At 42.1% G+C, this 14,125-nt stretch overlaps 1 protein-coding gene across 2 annotated transcripts; it reads right to left on the bottom strand.

The window, feature by feature from the left end:
- Positions 1–2,762: 2,762 nt before the first annotated feature.
- Positions 2,763–12,985, bottom strand: kitlga (kit ligand a). 2 transcript variants are annotated; one of them, XM_023795214.2, is made up of 10 exons: positions 12,753–12,985; positions 7,777–7,884; positions 7,291–7,347; positions 6,934–7,095; positions 6,637–6,802; positions 6,064–6,126; positions 5,458–5,555; positions 5,280–5,374; positions 4,549–4,599; positions 2,763–4,348 (listed from the first exon to the last, which is right to left on the bottom strand). In XM_023795214.2, the coding sequence occupies exons 1-9, from the start codon at positions 12,765–12,767 to the stop codon at positions 4,572–4,574; spliced, it is 792 nt and encodes a 263-aa protein (XP_023650982.1). In that variant the 5' UTR covers positions 12,768–12,985; the 3' UTR covers positions 2,763–4,348; positions 4,549–4,571. The 2 variants fall into 2 exon arrangements, with proteins under 2 accessions (XP_023650982.1, XP_023650983.1); XM_023795215.2 differs by having other exon boundaries at positions 2,763–4,238.
- Positions 12,986–14,125: the final 1,140 nt, after the last annotated feature.

Here is a 14,125-nt window from a genome sequence, read left to right as displayed (position 1 = left end):
ATAAACTGAACACTTGGCAGCCTGACAGGCTCTCATGGGAAGAGTTTGCTCTCTGCTGCTGGGGGGTCGATACTTTTCATGGCTTGGAGACATTTTATAATAACATAATGTTTAGAAATCCGTATATATGTATATATATCGTTTTCTCAAAATTTTATACAAGCCTTTTGTAGATATAAAACACACACTGATACCAGAGCCTCCACACCACAGGCTAAAAATTCAGGACTATCCTGGCCACAACAGACCCCATTCAAAAACCACTTTATTAGGGACACCAACCAAGAACCAAGTGCAACACACTTTTACTTCCAGGAATTATTCTGGTTTTGACGAGCTGTGTTAAAGGTGTTGGTTTTCCACTGGCGTAAAAACTGGTACCAGTGCCGAATGACATCACAACGCAAGGGAGGGCATTTTGTGCTGAATTCGAAAAATTGCTATAGTATATTATAGGGTGATATACAATATTAATATCAACATTTTATGTTATCCGTGTGCAATTCTCACATTGCAAGGACTGCGATTGTCAGCTGGTTTGAGATCAGGCTTTCTCATACCTTCATACTGTATGGACATTGCAGCACTGGGGGTTTAAGTTTTACAAAAACATTTTTACTTTGTCAGAGGAAACAAAACTTAGCAGACATTGCAATTTTAATGATTGTTCCTTTCCAAGTTTGTCATGTTCTACCCTGCCTGACCCTCCTGTTTCTTCCCTAGCATGACCCTAATGAACTGCGCCCACTAATCATTTGTCCTACCTCTAGTTCCAGCACTCGTGTGATTCACTTCAGCTGCCCCTTGTTTGATCCCTTATTAGCCCTGCTTATAAGTGCTTCCCTGTCTAGTCAGTTCCGTCATTGAAGTTCCAGTCTTGGTGAACAGATCATACTAAAAAGGGGCCACTGAGTGTAACAGTATCAGTGAGTGTAAGTCTGGGTTTTAGGGGGGGGGCTCAACATGCTTATAGCTTTCATAAACTCACCTGTACTGAAAATTAAAAGGAGATTGGGCTGGTAAGTGATTGTGAGTATGTTTGAGTATGTTCTTCAGTATACTTGAGTATGTATGTATGTTTGAGAGAGAAAAGCGTGTGCAAAGTCATCCTGCTGAGCCACACACGCTGTGATTCACACTTACCGTCACGCCTGACAGCCATGCAAAATCTAAGCAGAACAATCAACTCATAGAATTATTTCTCAGACATTTACATTATGTCCAGCCAACCTCTTATTCAGAGGTAAGGGGTGGCTGCTAAGCTCGAGCGGAGAAATAAATCACCTTAGAACTTCTCGCATTATGAACTAAGCTCCGGAATGGCTTGATTGTTTGATAAAATGTGCAAACAGACAATTACATTTTACATATTTAGCAGATACATTTTTCGAAGGTGATGTTCACTTTGGAGGAAAAGTAGCACCAGCCAAGTACTGGGGCAATTGGAGGTTAAGGGTCTTACTCTGGGTTCCAGTTGAGGAATCAGTCTGCTGGCCTTGGGATTTGAACCAGTGACCTTCAGATCACAGGGACAGCATCCTAAGTAGCTAAGCCACCCCCCAAACTGAATTCATCTGGTTTCACCTCTATACAGTGCATTTATATTCCAGCATGCATTTTAGTTTGAAGTAAGCACTTTTTCATGAAAACGTGCAGATATAAGATGCACCCGGTTATTACTTATGGCAGGCAGCCGGTTAACTCCTATGCTGCTGTGGCTGACAGGTTTACGAGCAGAAGCTCTCAGAGAAGAACGACATCATGCCGGACCTGGCCTGGGATCTGCAATGCAGGACACACAGCCCATAGTCCTTCTTAATTTGCCCTATTTTAACTGACGTTTGTCTGCCAATCCCAACTCCAGGCTTAATTCCAGCCCTACATGCCTTGCCTCAACTATAAATTTTAAATAACATCTTTTTTTCATGAATTCCAAGCAAATGGAAAGAGAAGGCGTGACCACATAACCACACAAACTATCATTAGCTGGCTTTGTGGCTCCAGTGAAGACACCCGATCTGAGATGTTTACACCTCCAAACGGTCTCCTCTCACCCCATCATGAAATGTTTACAGGCCTGGTATTCCAGCCGCACTCATGCTCTGCCCCCCCACCATGGTATAGAGTTTTTGTGTTATCTGTCCACATTCAATCAAGTCTTCAAGAAAGTCTTTAAAACCATTTTTTTTTTAATTCATGACATCAGCAAATATTATTATGTCTGTTTGCAGGAGATTAACTCCTCAACTGCAACAGATGACATACTTTGGTTTTTCAAAAGGGGCTATGATGTTTTATTTTGGGAATGACAATTATATGATTTTGTTTATATAAAACAAATGCTCCTATATGGAGAACAGCCAAAGGATGTCTGTATTCTTTAACCGTAACATCAAAGCAGATTTTTCAGGTAAATGCACGCATATGTGCTTTGACAGAGCTGTAATTCAGCCAGATGATGGCATCCAGCATGGGAAAACTCTCATTTCCGCAAAATTCCACAAATGTTTACTACTGAGAGTAGACTAGCGAAACAGCAACAAGTGGAGACGTGTGCGATATTGTATTATATTGTGTAATGTTGTGCTTATGTGTGGCCGTTTCAACAGCGCCAACATAGGTACATCGATCAAGAAGATCAAGAAGTTTAATTTGTCACATGCATAGTTATACATACACAACATGCAGTGAAATGTAACCCTGAATCTCTCCTGAGACTGTGCATTGGTTTAAAAAAAATAAACAGATGACTACAAACACTGTACTGCATTACACATTTATTGATTTATAGAACTTTTGGTATACATTGGAAATATGATTATGTAAGAGTTCTTTTGTGCCTCCAGGAGATACATCGGTAAGAATTAACAGCTCAGCAAGAAGCAAGATCTGACCATGATTAGCTGACGGGGTTTCCTCGGCTGATGGGGGTTCCTCGATTGATGGGGCTTCCCCAGGTGATTGGGTTTTCTCAGCTAATCGGGGTTCCTTGGCTGATGGGGCCTCCTATGAGTTGGTAGGGGTTTCTCGGCTAACGGAGGTTCTGATGAATGTTTCTCAGCTCATAGGCTTTCCTTAGCTGATGGGGATTCTGCAGCTGATGGGGTTTCCTCAACTGATCGGGTTTCCTCAGCTGTTGGGGGTTCCTTGGCTGATGGGGCCTCCTCAACTGATGGGGTTTCCTCAGCTGTTGGGGGTTCCTCGGGTGATGGGGTTTCTACAGCTAATTGGGGTTCCTTGGCTGATGGGGCCTCCTCAACTGATGGGGTTTCCATGGCTGATGGAGGTTACTTCGCTGATGGGCGTTCCTTGCTTGATGGAGTGTCCTTAGATAATTGGGGTTCCTTGACAGATGGGGATTCCTCAGGTGATGCAGCCTCCTCAACTGATGGGGTTTCCTCAGCTAAGCAAGCTTACTTCTCTTGCCTGCTTCAAAGGCAGCAAGGGCCATTTAAGGGCTTCCCTGAAGGTAGTACATTCTGAAGCTAAAGGAAAATCTTTTTCAAATAATGACGTTTATAATAATTAACAACTTAATAAAGCTTCCAAGTTAAAACCCAGTTAGACCAAGAGGAAACAGAGCTTTGAAGTTTATGTTAATAGATGAAGTTAGTTTTCATGATTGTCCGGTAACTTGATATTCACATTTTTTAAAGAGGGACATAGAGAAAAAATTAAATTAATGCATATTATATAAATGCAATACTCTCCATTAAAAAAATAATAATATAGCAGGACATTTCAACCTCAAGCCCACACTATAGTGTGTACAGACATATTCCAACATTTGTGTTTGTGACTGTTGAAGACATATGCTTGAAAAACCGAATAATGACAATGTTCACTGGAGGTAGTCAAGCGCCTTTTCCTTACAACTTTTTAAAGGTCATTTTAATATCCATGATGGATGCTTTTCCCAGAGAAAGATGACCCACGCAAACCTTTTAAGTGCAAATACAATGGAACAGGTAAGTTGTTCATTAGTAAAATGTTACTGCTTTGGCTGGTGAGATGTTCATGAGGAGCTCCTACAGGATCCGCCCTCTTACTCAGCAGCAAATGGATCCATCTCTCTGACTCTTCCCAGGACGCTTTTTAAAAATCCACCGCATGAAGCCCCATTCCTGCTCTCACGCTGGGTCCACATGCTGGCCACATGTTCCAACAGTAGGTCCACACTCTCGTTTATTCTCTGGACTGACCGTGTTTCTCCACCTCAGTGATCATGACATCTGTCTCTGGAAAGAAGCAGATCACGCCGGGAGTCCGTTTGACAATGTTTCAGTTACTTCAGAGGCAAAAGGGTGAATATTACTTCTTGTGTGAACAAGTGCTTCAGGATCCCGACCTGCAGAACACCAGCACAGATACAGTACCAATAAACAGCTAAAAATGGCTTCCTTAGGCTGCAACTCTATTTTTAATTGATAACCTGTCGTCTGACAGTTCACCTCACTTATTGGTCCCCTAAGCTAGGAGCAGCAGACAGGAATCAGGAACTACTGCTGCCGTACACTATAAATATACAAACATCTGAATGTTTCTTACCAAACGCTGCAGCCCAGGAGATCCTACACTGTGTCAACATTCAGTGTTATTCTGGAACAGTAAACGGACAATAAATGAGGGAAAGAGACCTTAAAGACATCTGATGTTTTCAGTTTAAAACCAGAATGAAATGCTGAAAATGAAATGTTTTATACAGATATAGCTAAGATATATAGCTATAGGTATGGATATCCTCAGCAGTTAAAAGAAAATTTCAGACTGGTTCTGGCATCCTGTGAAAATGTGAAGCCCAGGGGCAGTGTCAGAATTTTCCATCCATAAAAAAAGATGGAAACAATTCAAGAGGTTTATATCCTGACAGTCTGACACAGTAATGATAAATGATAAAATGATAAACCGAATAACTGAGAAAACACATCCATCACCTGCTTTCTGCCAGAATTCCTAATATCCAGTAAATCTTTTCCTGACATAGGGAGAGGGGGGTCTGGGAGAGACTGAGGCAAAAGCTTCACTAGAGATCATCTTGAATGATCAATCGTAAATAGAGCTGAAAGTGCACACGCAGATGCGACAAACACCACACACATACTCATGAACCCCCTCATCATACTCAAACATAAGCATCTCCACAAATGTGCTCAAACATAGTCAAATGTTAACATACTCTCACACATTCTCAAACATACTCAAGATCCCCTCAAATATATTCAAGATCCCTTCGAACATACTCAACATCCCCACAAACATACTCAATAACCCTTCCTTACTTTTCCTCAGACGTGTCAGTATCTGCAGTGGGGTCTTTGACTTGTGCTCCATGTTCAGCATCTGTGTCGGGTGCGAGTCTTTGCCTTCTGCACATCTGTAACATCAAAGGGACGGGAGTTCAGATGGAGGCGCATCGCTGAGACGCACATCTGTGATGTCACTGCGAAAGGTTCTTACCTTCCATGCTAGGCAGAGCAGACCTACAGCCAGGGGAACAATCAGCAGTAACAGAAGGCCTTTATCTGATATTCGCGGCAGGTACTGATGCTCTGTTCCTGTCATTGAGAAAAGAAGCCAGACTTTAGAGTCACACGGAGAAAGAATCAGTCCAGCCAGAATCAAACAGGATTCATACTCCCTAGTATTAGTCAAATTTGGTTAATTCAGGTGAATCCTTTGAGCAGAGGATGTCCAAAGCAACATATTGAATTTAATAGTATCTTACTTATGTGAGATATGCAGAAATCCACTTTCCTTTCATGGGAAAGGCATAGCTGACATTTAGTGACACGCAGGGGGGGTGAGTGAGGACAGGCCCATAACATGGCCTTTAAATACGACCCCATAACCTATCCCTGGATGTTCAGAGCAGACAGAAACACGCTCTCTTGTTATTTATCTTGTTTCTTAACGTGGAGAAGCTCTTGGTGCCAGGCCCTCACTGATATAGGGAGTCACATGGAACCTTCTAGAAGGCCAGTTCCTGGCACGTTCATTTTCTTCCTCTGATGACACCATGGATGTGCTCACTGCACCCTTCAGGTTTGGATGTTGCTGACTTACTTGGGCCACAACCTGGCACCAGTCCGTCACACCCATCTGCTTCTGGGGGCCTGGAGAGACGCTCTGGACAGGAAATGCACAGCGTTAATGTTACTGACAGACCCACCCATTTCTCCTTCCCGATAATCATGGATAACCATGCAATTAGATAACCAGCCCGACTGAGCTCTGGGACTGCCCAGCCTCCATAGAGGATGTCTCTGCTCTCTATCATTAATTTAGCATCCGCTTTTAACCAAAAGCTACAACCCCACCAGCAATTCCACTCTGCCGACCCTAGGATGTGAACCAACAACCTTCCGATCAAATGCATAGTGTCCTAACCCGGTGCGTGACACACTGGCCATCAGAACATGGCTGGCAAGCCAAACTTGATGCTGTTTCTTAACTCTTATTTTGAGAAAGAACTGAACTGAAAATACCTGTGTAGCTGGATTTAAGGAATTACATTACAAGTAGGGTGGAATAAAGAAACTGACTGGGCAGAAGAAAAACACTTTCAGACAAGAGAAAACTGATTGAGAGACAGGTTGCAGAAGTAGAGTACAAGATTCCATTGTTACTGATCGTTACCTGTTACGATGGCCTGAGTTGTCGGAGGACAGGGAGGAGAGTCACATTCAGCGTCTCCTCTTCTAGAGCGCGCAGCGCTCAGAAAATCTTTAACATAGTCAAAATAATTTGCTGTTTGCCATCTAACTTCTCTATAATGGCACTGAAATTCTTCCATTATGAAGCCCTTTTTATACAAATAAAAGAAACACAGATGTATTTATCCTCAATCCACACAAAACAAAGCAAAAAGAACCACCTGAAATACACCTTAGAAGACATTTTGTGGGAAAAGCACAGGCGAACTCCCAAACTTACCAGATCAATTTTTTTAACAATGTTGTAGCGTATATCTTGTAGAGTTTGAATGTATATAGCAATGTTATCTCTGTTAGAAGAAATGTTTCCAAACTTTTGTGCCAGTTGTTTCAAACTTTCTTCCAAATGATAAACATTGAGATCAACCCAGCACATGCCACTCTGAGATCAAACGGAAATGATACAATCAGAAGACATTTCGAAATACATTTTTTTTAAAAAAGGATTTTCAGTTTAATTAATGTCTGCATTATTACGTTGTGACATACTGAAAAAAACTGAAACAAACTTCATTTTAACTTCAAATTTAGCTTAATGGTAAAACTTCAAACACAAAAAACAGTTTTCATAGCTTACCACTTCTTTAGGAATGTGATGTAATGTAATCCAGTAATCTTTGGGTATATTTTGTTTCTGTGGAACAAAGAAAAAGGTATTCCACTAAAATTAATCCATTCATACATACATTGTTGTGACACATTTAACCTTTTTTCTATGCTATCTGTAACTGAATCGATTCATACTTAGTAAAGAATGTGCCTCTGAGTGGAACAAGAGACTGATTAAATCACCAATTTACATTAGAATGCCAGCGTGGGAATTGAAGCACCTTTAAGATGATGGTTGGTTCAAATGAACAAAATGATTCATGACTACAGCTTAGTTATTGTGGTTTTATCTAGACTATGGGAGAGGACGGACAATCATGATTCCTGCATTTCCAGGAACATACTGAATCAGTTCTGGTCTTGCTCACATATGTGAGGTTTGCATTTCTTTTCTAACCTGTTATTTTATATGATGCTGACAGCATACACAACTAATTTTAGCACAATCACTTACCAGTATGGAGATTTTGTCCACATCATCGGTTAAGGGGCTTCGGATTTCACTCACACTGGTTACAAATGTGATGAAGGATATAAAATGGATGCAGACACTTATCCAAATCTGTAAGAGCATAGCGAAACATGTCATTGTTATGTATTCACGCCGTGATCTTAAATTAATAAATTATATTTTAGATTAAATAAAAGAGCAAATGGCTTAAAATAAATACAAATAAATGACGACAAAAACAAACAATATCAGCGGAAAGGCCAGCGGGAACAGGTTTCTGAATCGTGGTGTTTATATGAAGGTCATGTGACCATCAACTGCCTGGTGTCTGCTTCTCACAGGCCACTGCTGTCCAGCAGCGATGGAGCATTCTGTGAGCTCTCTAAAAACCTGCATTCTGTGAGCTCTCTGAAAGACCTGCATTCTGTGAGCTCTCTAAAAACCTGCATTCTGTGAGCTCTCTGAAAGACCTGCATGTCTGTACTGGCGGCAACCAACATACTCCACGCCAGCTGATGCGCACGTTGCTCTGAAAGAAAGCATCCGGTTGCCTCTTCTGCTTCGTCTTCCGTGAGAGTGTAAGGATGCTTGTATGCTTTTTATGAAAGCAAAATTTGCCACATATCTGTAGTGTGTGTATTTTAGCAGTTCAGGTTACACACGATGCTCATGGGCAACTCATCAGCGTAAGTTTAATCTAACAGCCTAGTAACATTTTTTGCTCAATTTTCCTCAAGTTACTCAGGGATCACCTTGAAGAGTAATTTAAATCAGAGCTTAACACATGGCGTAAGGTTTATTATTCTTAAGGTACTCCAGGGTACCTGTTATTCATCATACATATGCAATTATCTACAAAATAGTTTGTCTAAGTCAGTGGTTCTCAGTCCTGTTCCTGGCGCCCCATCTGCCAGAATGTTTTCGTTCCAACGCTACCTTAATAGGCTAAAGCTGGTTACAGACCGAACGCGGCATGCGCTGTGCGCGCCCCATTTAAAAAAAACAGCGGCGTCCGCTCAACGCGCTGTGCTCGCGCGGGGCTTCTGCGCAAAGAGTAGGCGCGGTTTTCAAAACACTCTCCTGTCATTTCGGTTCGCGGTCAGTAGTGACGATGTATATTTCGCATTCGAAAAGATTCTACGCTTGTGTGATATATTGTCCGTGTCTGATTTCCCAGAGCTATAAGTTTTCCCTCTATTTCGATTTAGGTGCCTTGTTTCTATTGATCGCGCGACAATGCGTCACAGCGCTCAGCGGTCAAAGTTCAACAAATTTCATCTTTGGCCACAGAGCTCGCACAAGCTCCGCGAGCGGCGCGCGGCACGGAGCGCAGCGTAGTGCTCGCCGCGTTAGGTCTGAAACCGGCTTTAACCTATTAAGGACCATCTGAGCCTGATTAAGGTAGGGTTGAAACGAACACATTCTGGCATTTGGGGCGCCAGGAACAGGATTAAGAACCACTGGTCTAAGTGAATGTGATATATCCATCCCAGGTTATGGTACAACATCTAATACTGAATATGTGGGACTGTATGGAGTATACAAACTAATATCTGACCATTTTTATACACTGAATTCCATGATAATTTCAGTAATAATCATACTAAATGAAGTGAAATGCTTTGCTGTCTTTCAAATGTTTGCCTCACTCCAGTGAGCAGCGGAGAGAGTTTCAGTTTTTACAGTGATGGGGTAATCTAACCACTGATTTAATGCATCTGACAAACTTCCTAGAGTTATATAAATATTCTCAGCTGAAATGCAACAGTTGACCAAATTCTCACTACTGTTATCAGTCACAATATAATTAATTGGTCATTTTATAATCGATGACACTCATTCACAGAGCAGAATGAACATCCCTTGACTCATTTTTACCTCAATTTTCATATCTGTCCCCATAATACACAATGTTATGTACATAAATGCATAGCACATATGGATATAAGACTTTCCTTGTTGTGAGCATCACAGGCCTTCATGTGTGAGGTATCTTTGAACTTGTATCAAACCTCTTTCTGAAGCAATGATGGACTATAGCTGGATGCATGAACATTTTTACTATAACTTTACTACTACAAGCAGATAAATATGGGCGTAACTGATGCAAGCCACTCTGCGGGAAAAACCAGGAAACGTATCCCTTACCTCAAACAGCCAGTATGAGTGCTGTACTCGTCCTAATTATTTTGAGAAACGTCAATAAATATGCCTGAGTCCTGGGCTATAGTAGACTTATGAGATGAGTAAAAGTTGGATGTTTGACAGGACAGTCACTGTACTGAACGCAAATAGGTCATCAGGTGTAACTTTAATTCCCCACATATTCATGAAGCCTTGTCAAGCACTCACTAAACTTTGAACAGGAAAAAAATAACTATCACCAGTCACATACGCTAAATGGATACATAATATGGTTTCAGTGGGTTGGAATAAGGGTGTAACAGTGAATGTATTCATTGTGTACCATTCAATACTGACCTTTCGGTTCGGTACACACAATGAAACGAATGAATGCATTTAATGACAGGGGTGGAAGCTAAATTCTCAAGGAGATATTTAACACAGAAAACATTATGATAATGGTGACTGTGACTTAGTTACGGCTAATGCTAGTTAGTCAGTCATAATCAGTCGTTTGTGGAACATTGTGGGTTCCAAATGAATTACACAACCACTGGGGACGAGAGCAGTTTATAAGACCATGACAGTCTGTCAGCTTTTTTTATTTTGAACCCGTGTATTTTGCTGGAAACTTTGGGGTATTTATCGTAACAAATATGCAACTATACTCAGTATTAGGCCTAGAAAACACAGGATATAGGTGGGTTTAGTTCATTATAATGTTATATCTATTTTAGATATTTTTGCAATGTTCAAAGAAGCATCTCATAGGTTGTGTTATTCACTCGTTGACAGACGCTTTGCCTTTGGTTTACAGCTGTTCCCAGCTGTGTTTACAGTTTTAACAAGTAATTTCAAAACAAATTCTATTTTCCCCGCTGTACCATAATTGTGCCCAAGTCCGAGTTTGTACTGAACCGTGAATCTCGTTTACCGTTCCATTCCTTGTATGCTGTGTCTGTGATTGAAAGTTCCATCCATCCATTTTTTGAATCTGCCTGTCCAGTTACAGTAAGTGTCACAGGGCGGTCCGAAGCCTATCCCGGAAGCTACGGGTGCAATGATCAAAAGACTGCAAGTTCAAATCCCAGGGTCTGAAAAGTGATTTCACAATTCGGCCCCTGAGCGAGGCCCTTAACTGCCAGGGATTGCCTGACCCTGCTTTCTTTGGATAAAAGAGTCTGCTAAATACCTAACATGTAAATCAGTCGGTTACTTCCTAGTCACTAGGACTCTATTCCTCAGCTGTGTCACCTTGCACACAAAATATTTGGCCAGCACACAACCAGTTGGGTCTTAAATGCACAGCAACCAGAAACTAGAGTCGTACTGAAAAACAGAATCCCCCCAACAACCATCCGCATCTTGAGGCTTCCAAACGGGATGTCGAGCAGCTTCACTCCCGTACATGCTATGAACTATCACAACGCAGAGGGATGAAGCATAAAGAAATTAAATTTATGCCAATTCGTCGAAATAAAACAAGTTTACGCTAAATGTACTGCCTTTGCTATTCACTTCTATTCACACTTAAAGTCCTACAGATACAAAGGACTTTCGCCTTAGGAGTTTTTCCGAACTGTGTCGGGATCTAATCATTCAAAATAATTACATGCCCCGAGGCTCTGAGCCGATTTGTTACTTAATTATCAACTAGTGTTATGAGTCCAACCATGCATGGCATGTAGATACTCCAAATGTGGACAAAGAAAGCAAACAGTATCGTGTACAGCGTCCTCGTAAGAATTTAACCCACAAAGTGATTTCACATCCCGAATGTTAACACTACACAGAGCTGCACTGTTTGATGTGCCGTCCTTCTAATTGGCGTATGACATGAATAAATTATATTTATAAAAAAAGCAGAACGATGGAAGGTACTATCTCACTGTAAATGAGAAGGCGGGTCTTCCTCAAATGCCGCAGCGACTTTAAGATCAGCGGTGTTTCCGAGATCTGAAGCGGCTCTGCCCTAATGTATAATGTAATCAGCATAATTGCTAAGGTCTGATTTAAAGGAGCCTTAAAAGCTTCGGCAGTTATGCCATATGCTCTTTTTTTAAGCACGTTCATCTATGGAAGCTCCCTAGGACATGTGCGCAGTATGTAAGTTACAGATCGGGACACCGACCGTATATACCGACCTTATACCCGGCTCTCATATGCGTCTCCGTCGGTTCAAATGCATGCAGTATGTAGGCTATGTTTCAGACCGGGGCACCGACCGTCGTCTTATACCCGGCTCCAGGGACGGTCAATCCTATAGGCGCCAACTAGGGCGCAAAACTTCTGAGGAGGCGCCGACTTGTCAGACAATTTCACTTTGTCTCGGACTGGGGGCGCTGGCGTCGATGCTCGCCTAGGGCGCCACACTGGCTATGACCGGCGCTGCCCGGCTCTCGCAGACGTCTCCGTCGGTTTCACATGCGCGCAGTTCGCCTGTTACCGAACTGGGCATCTCCGCTTATACCCGGCCGCCACAGGCATCTCCGTCGGTGGTGCAAACGCTCAAGCAGAGTCACATTTCTCAAAGAGCGTATTCCAACATGCCGAAGAAACGCAAGAAAAACAGGAAAGAGCGAAGCGCCGATCACGGATCACGTTAATCCCGTTTCTGTCATATTCCGACCATGAACAACGCTGGACACTGCGATCTGCCTGCAGGTCGCACGAAAAGTTGTACGCAGCAATAACACGAGTATGGTTATTGGTAATTCAGTCGGAAATAAAGGGTCCAACCTTTCTGATCTTAGAGTTTAAAGAAATATGAATATCTTATATTATATATAACCATGCTGGCAAACTACGCAGATTAACTAACACTGCAAGAGAGCACAAATTAAGCTTCAACTTACTTTTGCCTTCTTCATAAGGAATGAGGAGTTAATCCAATGTGTGAAAAACTTATTTTATTTTACTTCTGTTCGGTAGGATGGGACTCTCATAATTCCGCTTGCGCATATCCAACGTTATCGGCAATTGTCCAGGCAAAAAATAGAGTTAAATCTGTAATGTGGACCTTAATGGATGTACATTCGGAGCGGATGAGCTGCCAACGGAGGCTTACGCGACGGCAGCGCGCTGCGCAGAATGTGCGAGCGCCGCTTCCAGCTGCGCGCTATTTATGCCGGTCGGAGGAGCCGCCCAGCCGTCTGTGGCTCCGCCAGCTCTGTTTATGTCACCAACAGGGCTTCATAGCGTGTGTAACGAAGGACCTAATTTTTTGTCTGTGACAAGCCTCTTGTCTTCATGCACTGCTTTAAATACTTTCACCCCCAAATCTATAGCCTGTAGTAAAACACTGCAGTCAGAAACGCTGTCATATTTAGTCGTATAATTCAACAGCTAGACAGACATCTTTCAATTGTGTGCAGTAATCCAGGCTTGTTAACCATATATTTACGATGGGGGAAAAAAGCATTTACTGTGTCGTAAAGTCTGCACAGGCCATGGTGTCCCCCGTCTGGTAAAGTATGGCCCTTGGCCGTGGAAGTGTTGTACCGAAGGAAGGGCAGTGGAAACCCTCGTTCATCGCTCAGTTACGAGCTGAGTAATTTAGGCATTGAATAATTTAATTAGGCCTATACATCAGAAATATGAGCGTAGTCTTTTCAACTTTACAATGTATAAGACTCCACACGTTTGACAGTGGGATCATACCGATATTGCAGCTGCAGCATCACTGCTCTAGGTCCGCAAGCTGGGGGTTTGGTCCAGCATCCATTCTTCCCCAGGTAACAGCCTACATCCTACTGGCGGAGCTGCTGGGCCGGTTGTGCTAGTTTGCTGGAAACTTGGCTAAATTTTGCTGAAGAATCGGCTTTTTTTGAAGGTTGCCATAATGGAGTTTCTGAAATTTCCAAATTTTTCCTATTTCTGAAGATTTTTTCTTACAAACTGGTTGATTTCAGGTCATTTTTCATCCGACTAAATGACTGAAGACAGAAAATACATCATTCTTAAGCATAAATGGATTTATTCTCTTAATCACATCAGCAAAACATTTAGCAGCTGCATGTATAGTAATTGTACGCTGTTGTTGTTTGCAAACTTGCTTTTGATTAAAATAGTGACTTTACGAATTTGGTTTCCATGGAAGTCTTCAGGCAAGATTTAGCCTGTTACAGCAGGGCATGACGGAGGAGGGTAGAGACAGATGATCCACAGAGCGTCTGTCAACAAACAGGGTTTATTAACAAAACAGAACACAAAAGGGGGGAACCAAAAA

This window comes from Paramormyrops kingsleyae, chromosome 1 (assembly GCF_048594095.1).
Source record: "Paramormyrops kingsleyae isolate MSU_618 chromosome 1, PKINGS_0.4, whole genome shotgun sequence".
Classification (NCBI taxonomy): domain Eukaryota; kingdom Metazoa; phylum Chordata; class Actinopteri; order Osteoglossiformes; family Mormyridae; genus Paramormyrops; species Paramormyrops kingsleyae.
Note: the sequence above shows the minus strand (reverse complement) of the source record. Positions and strands in the feature narration are given on the sequence as shown.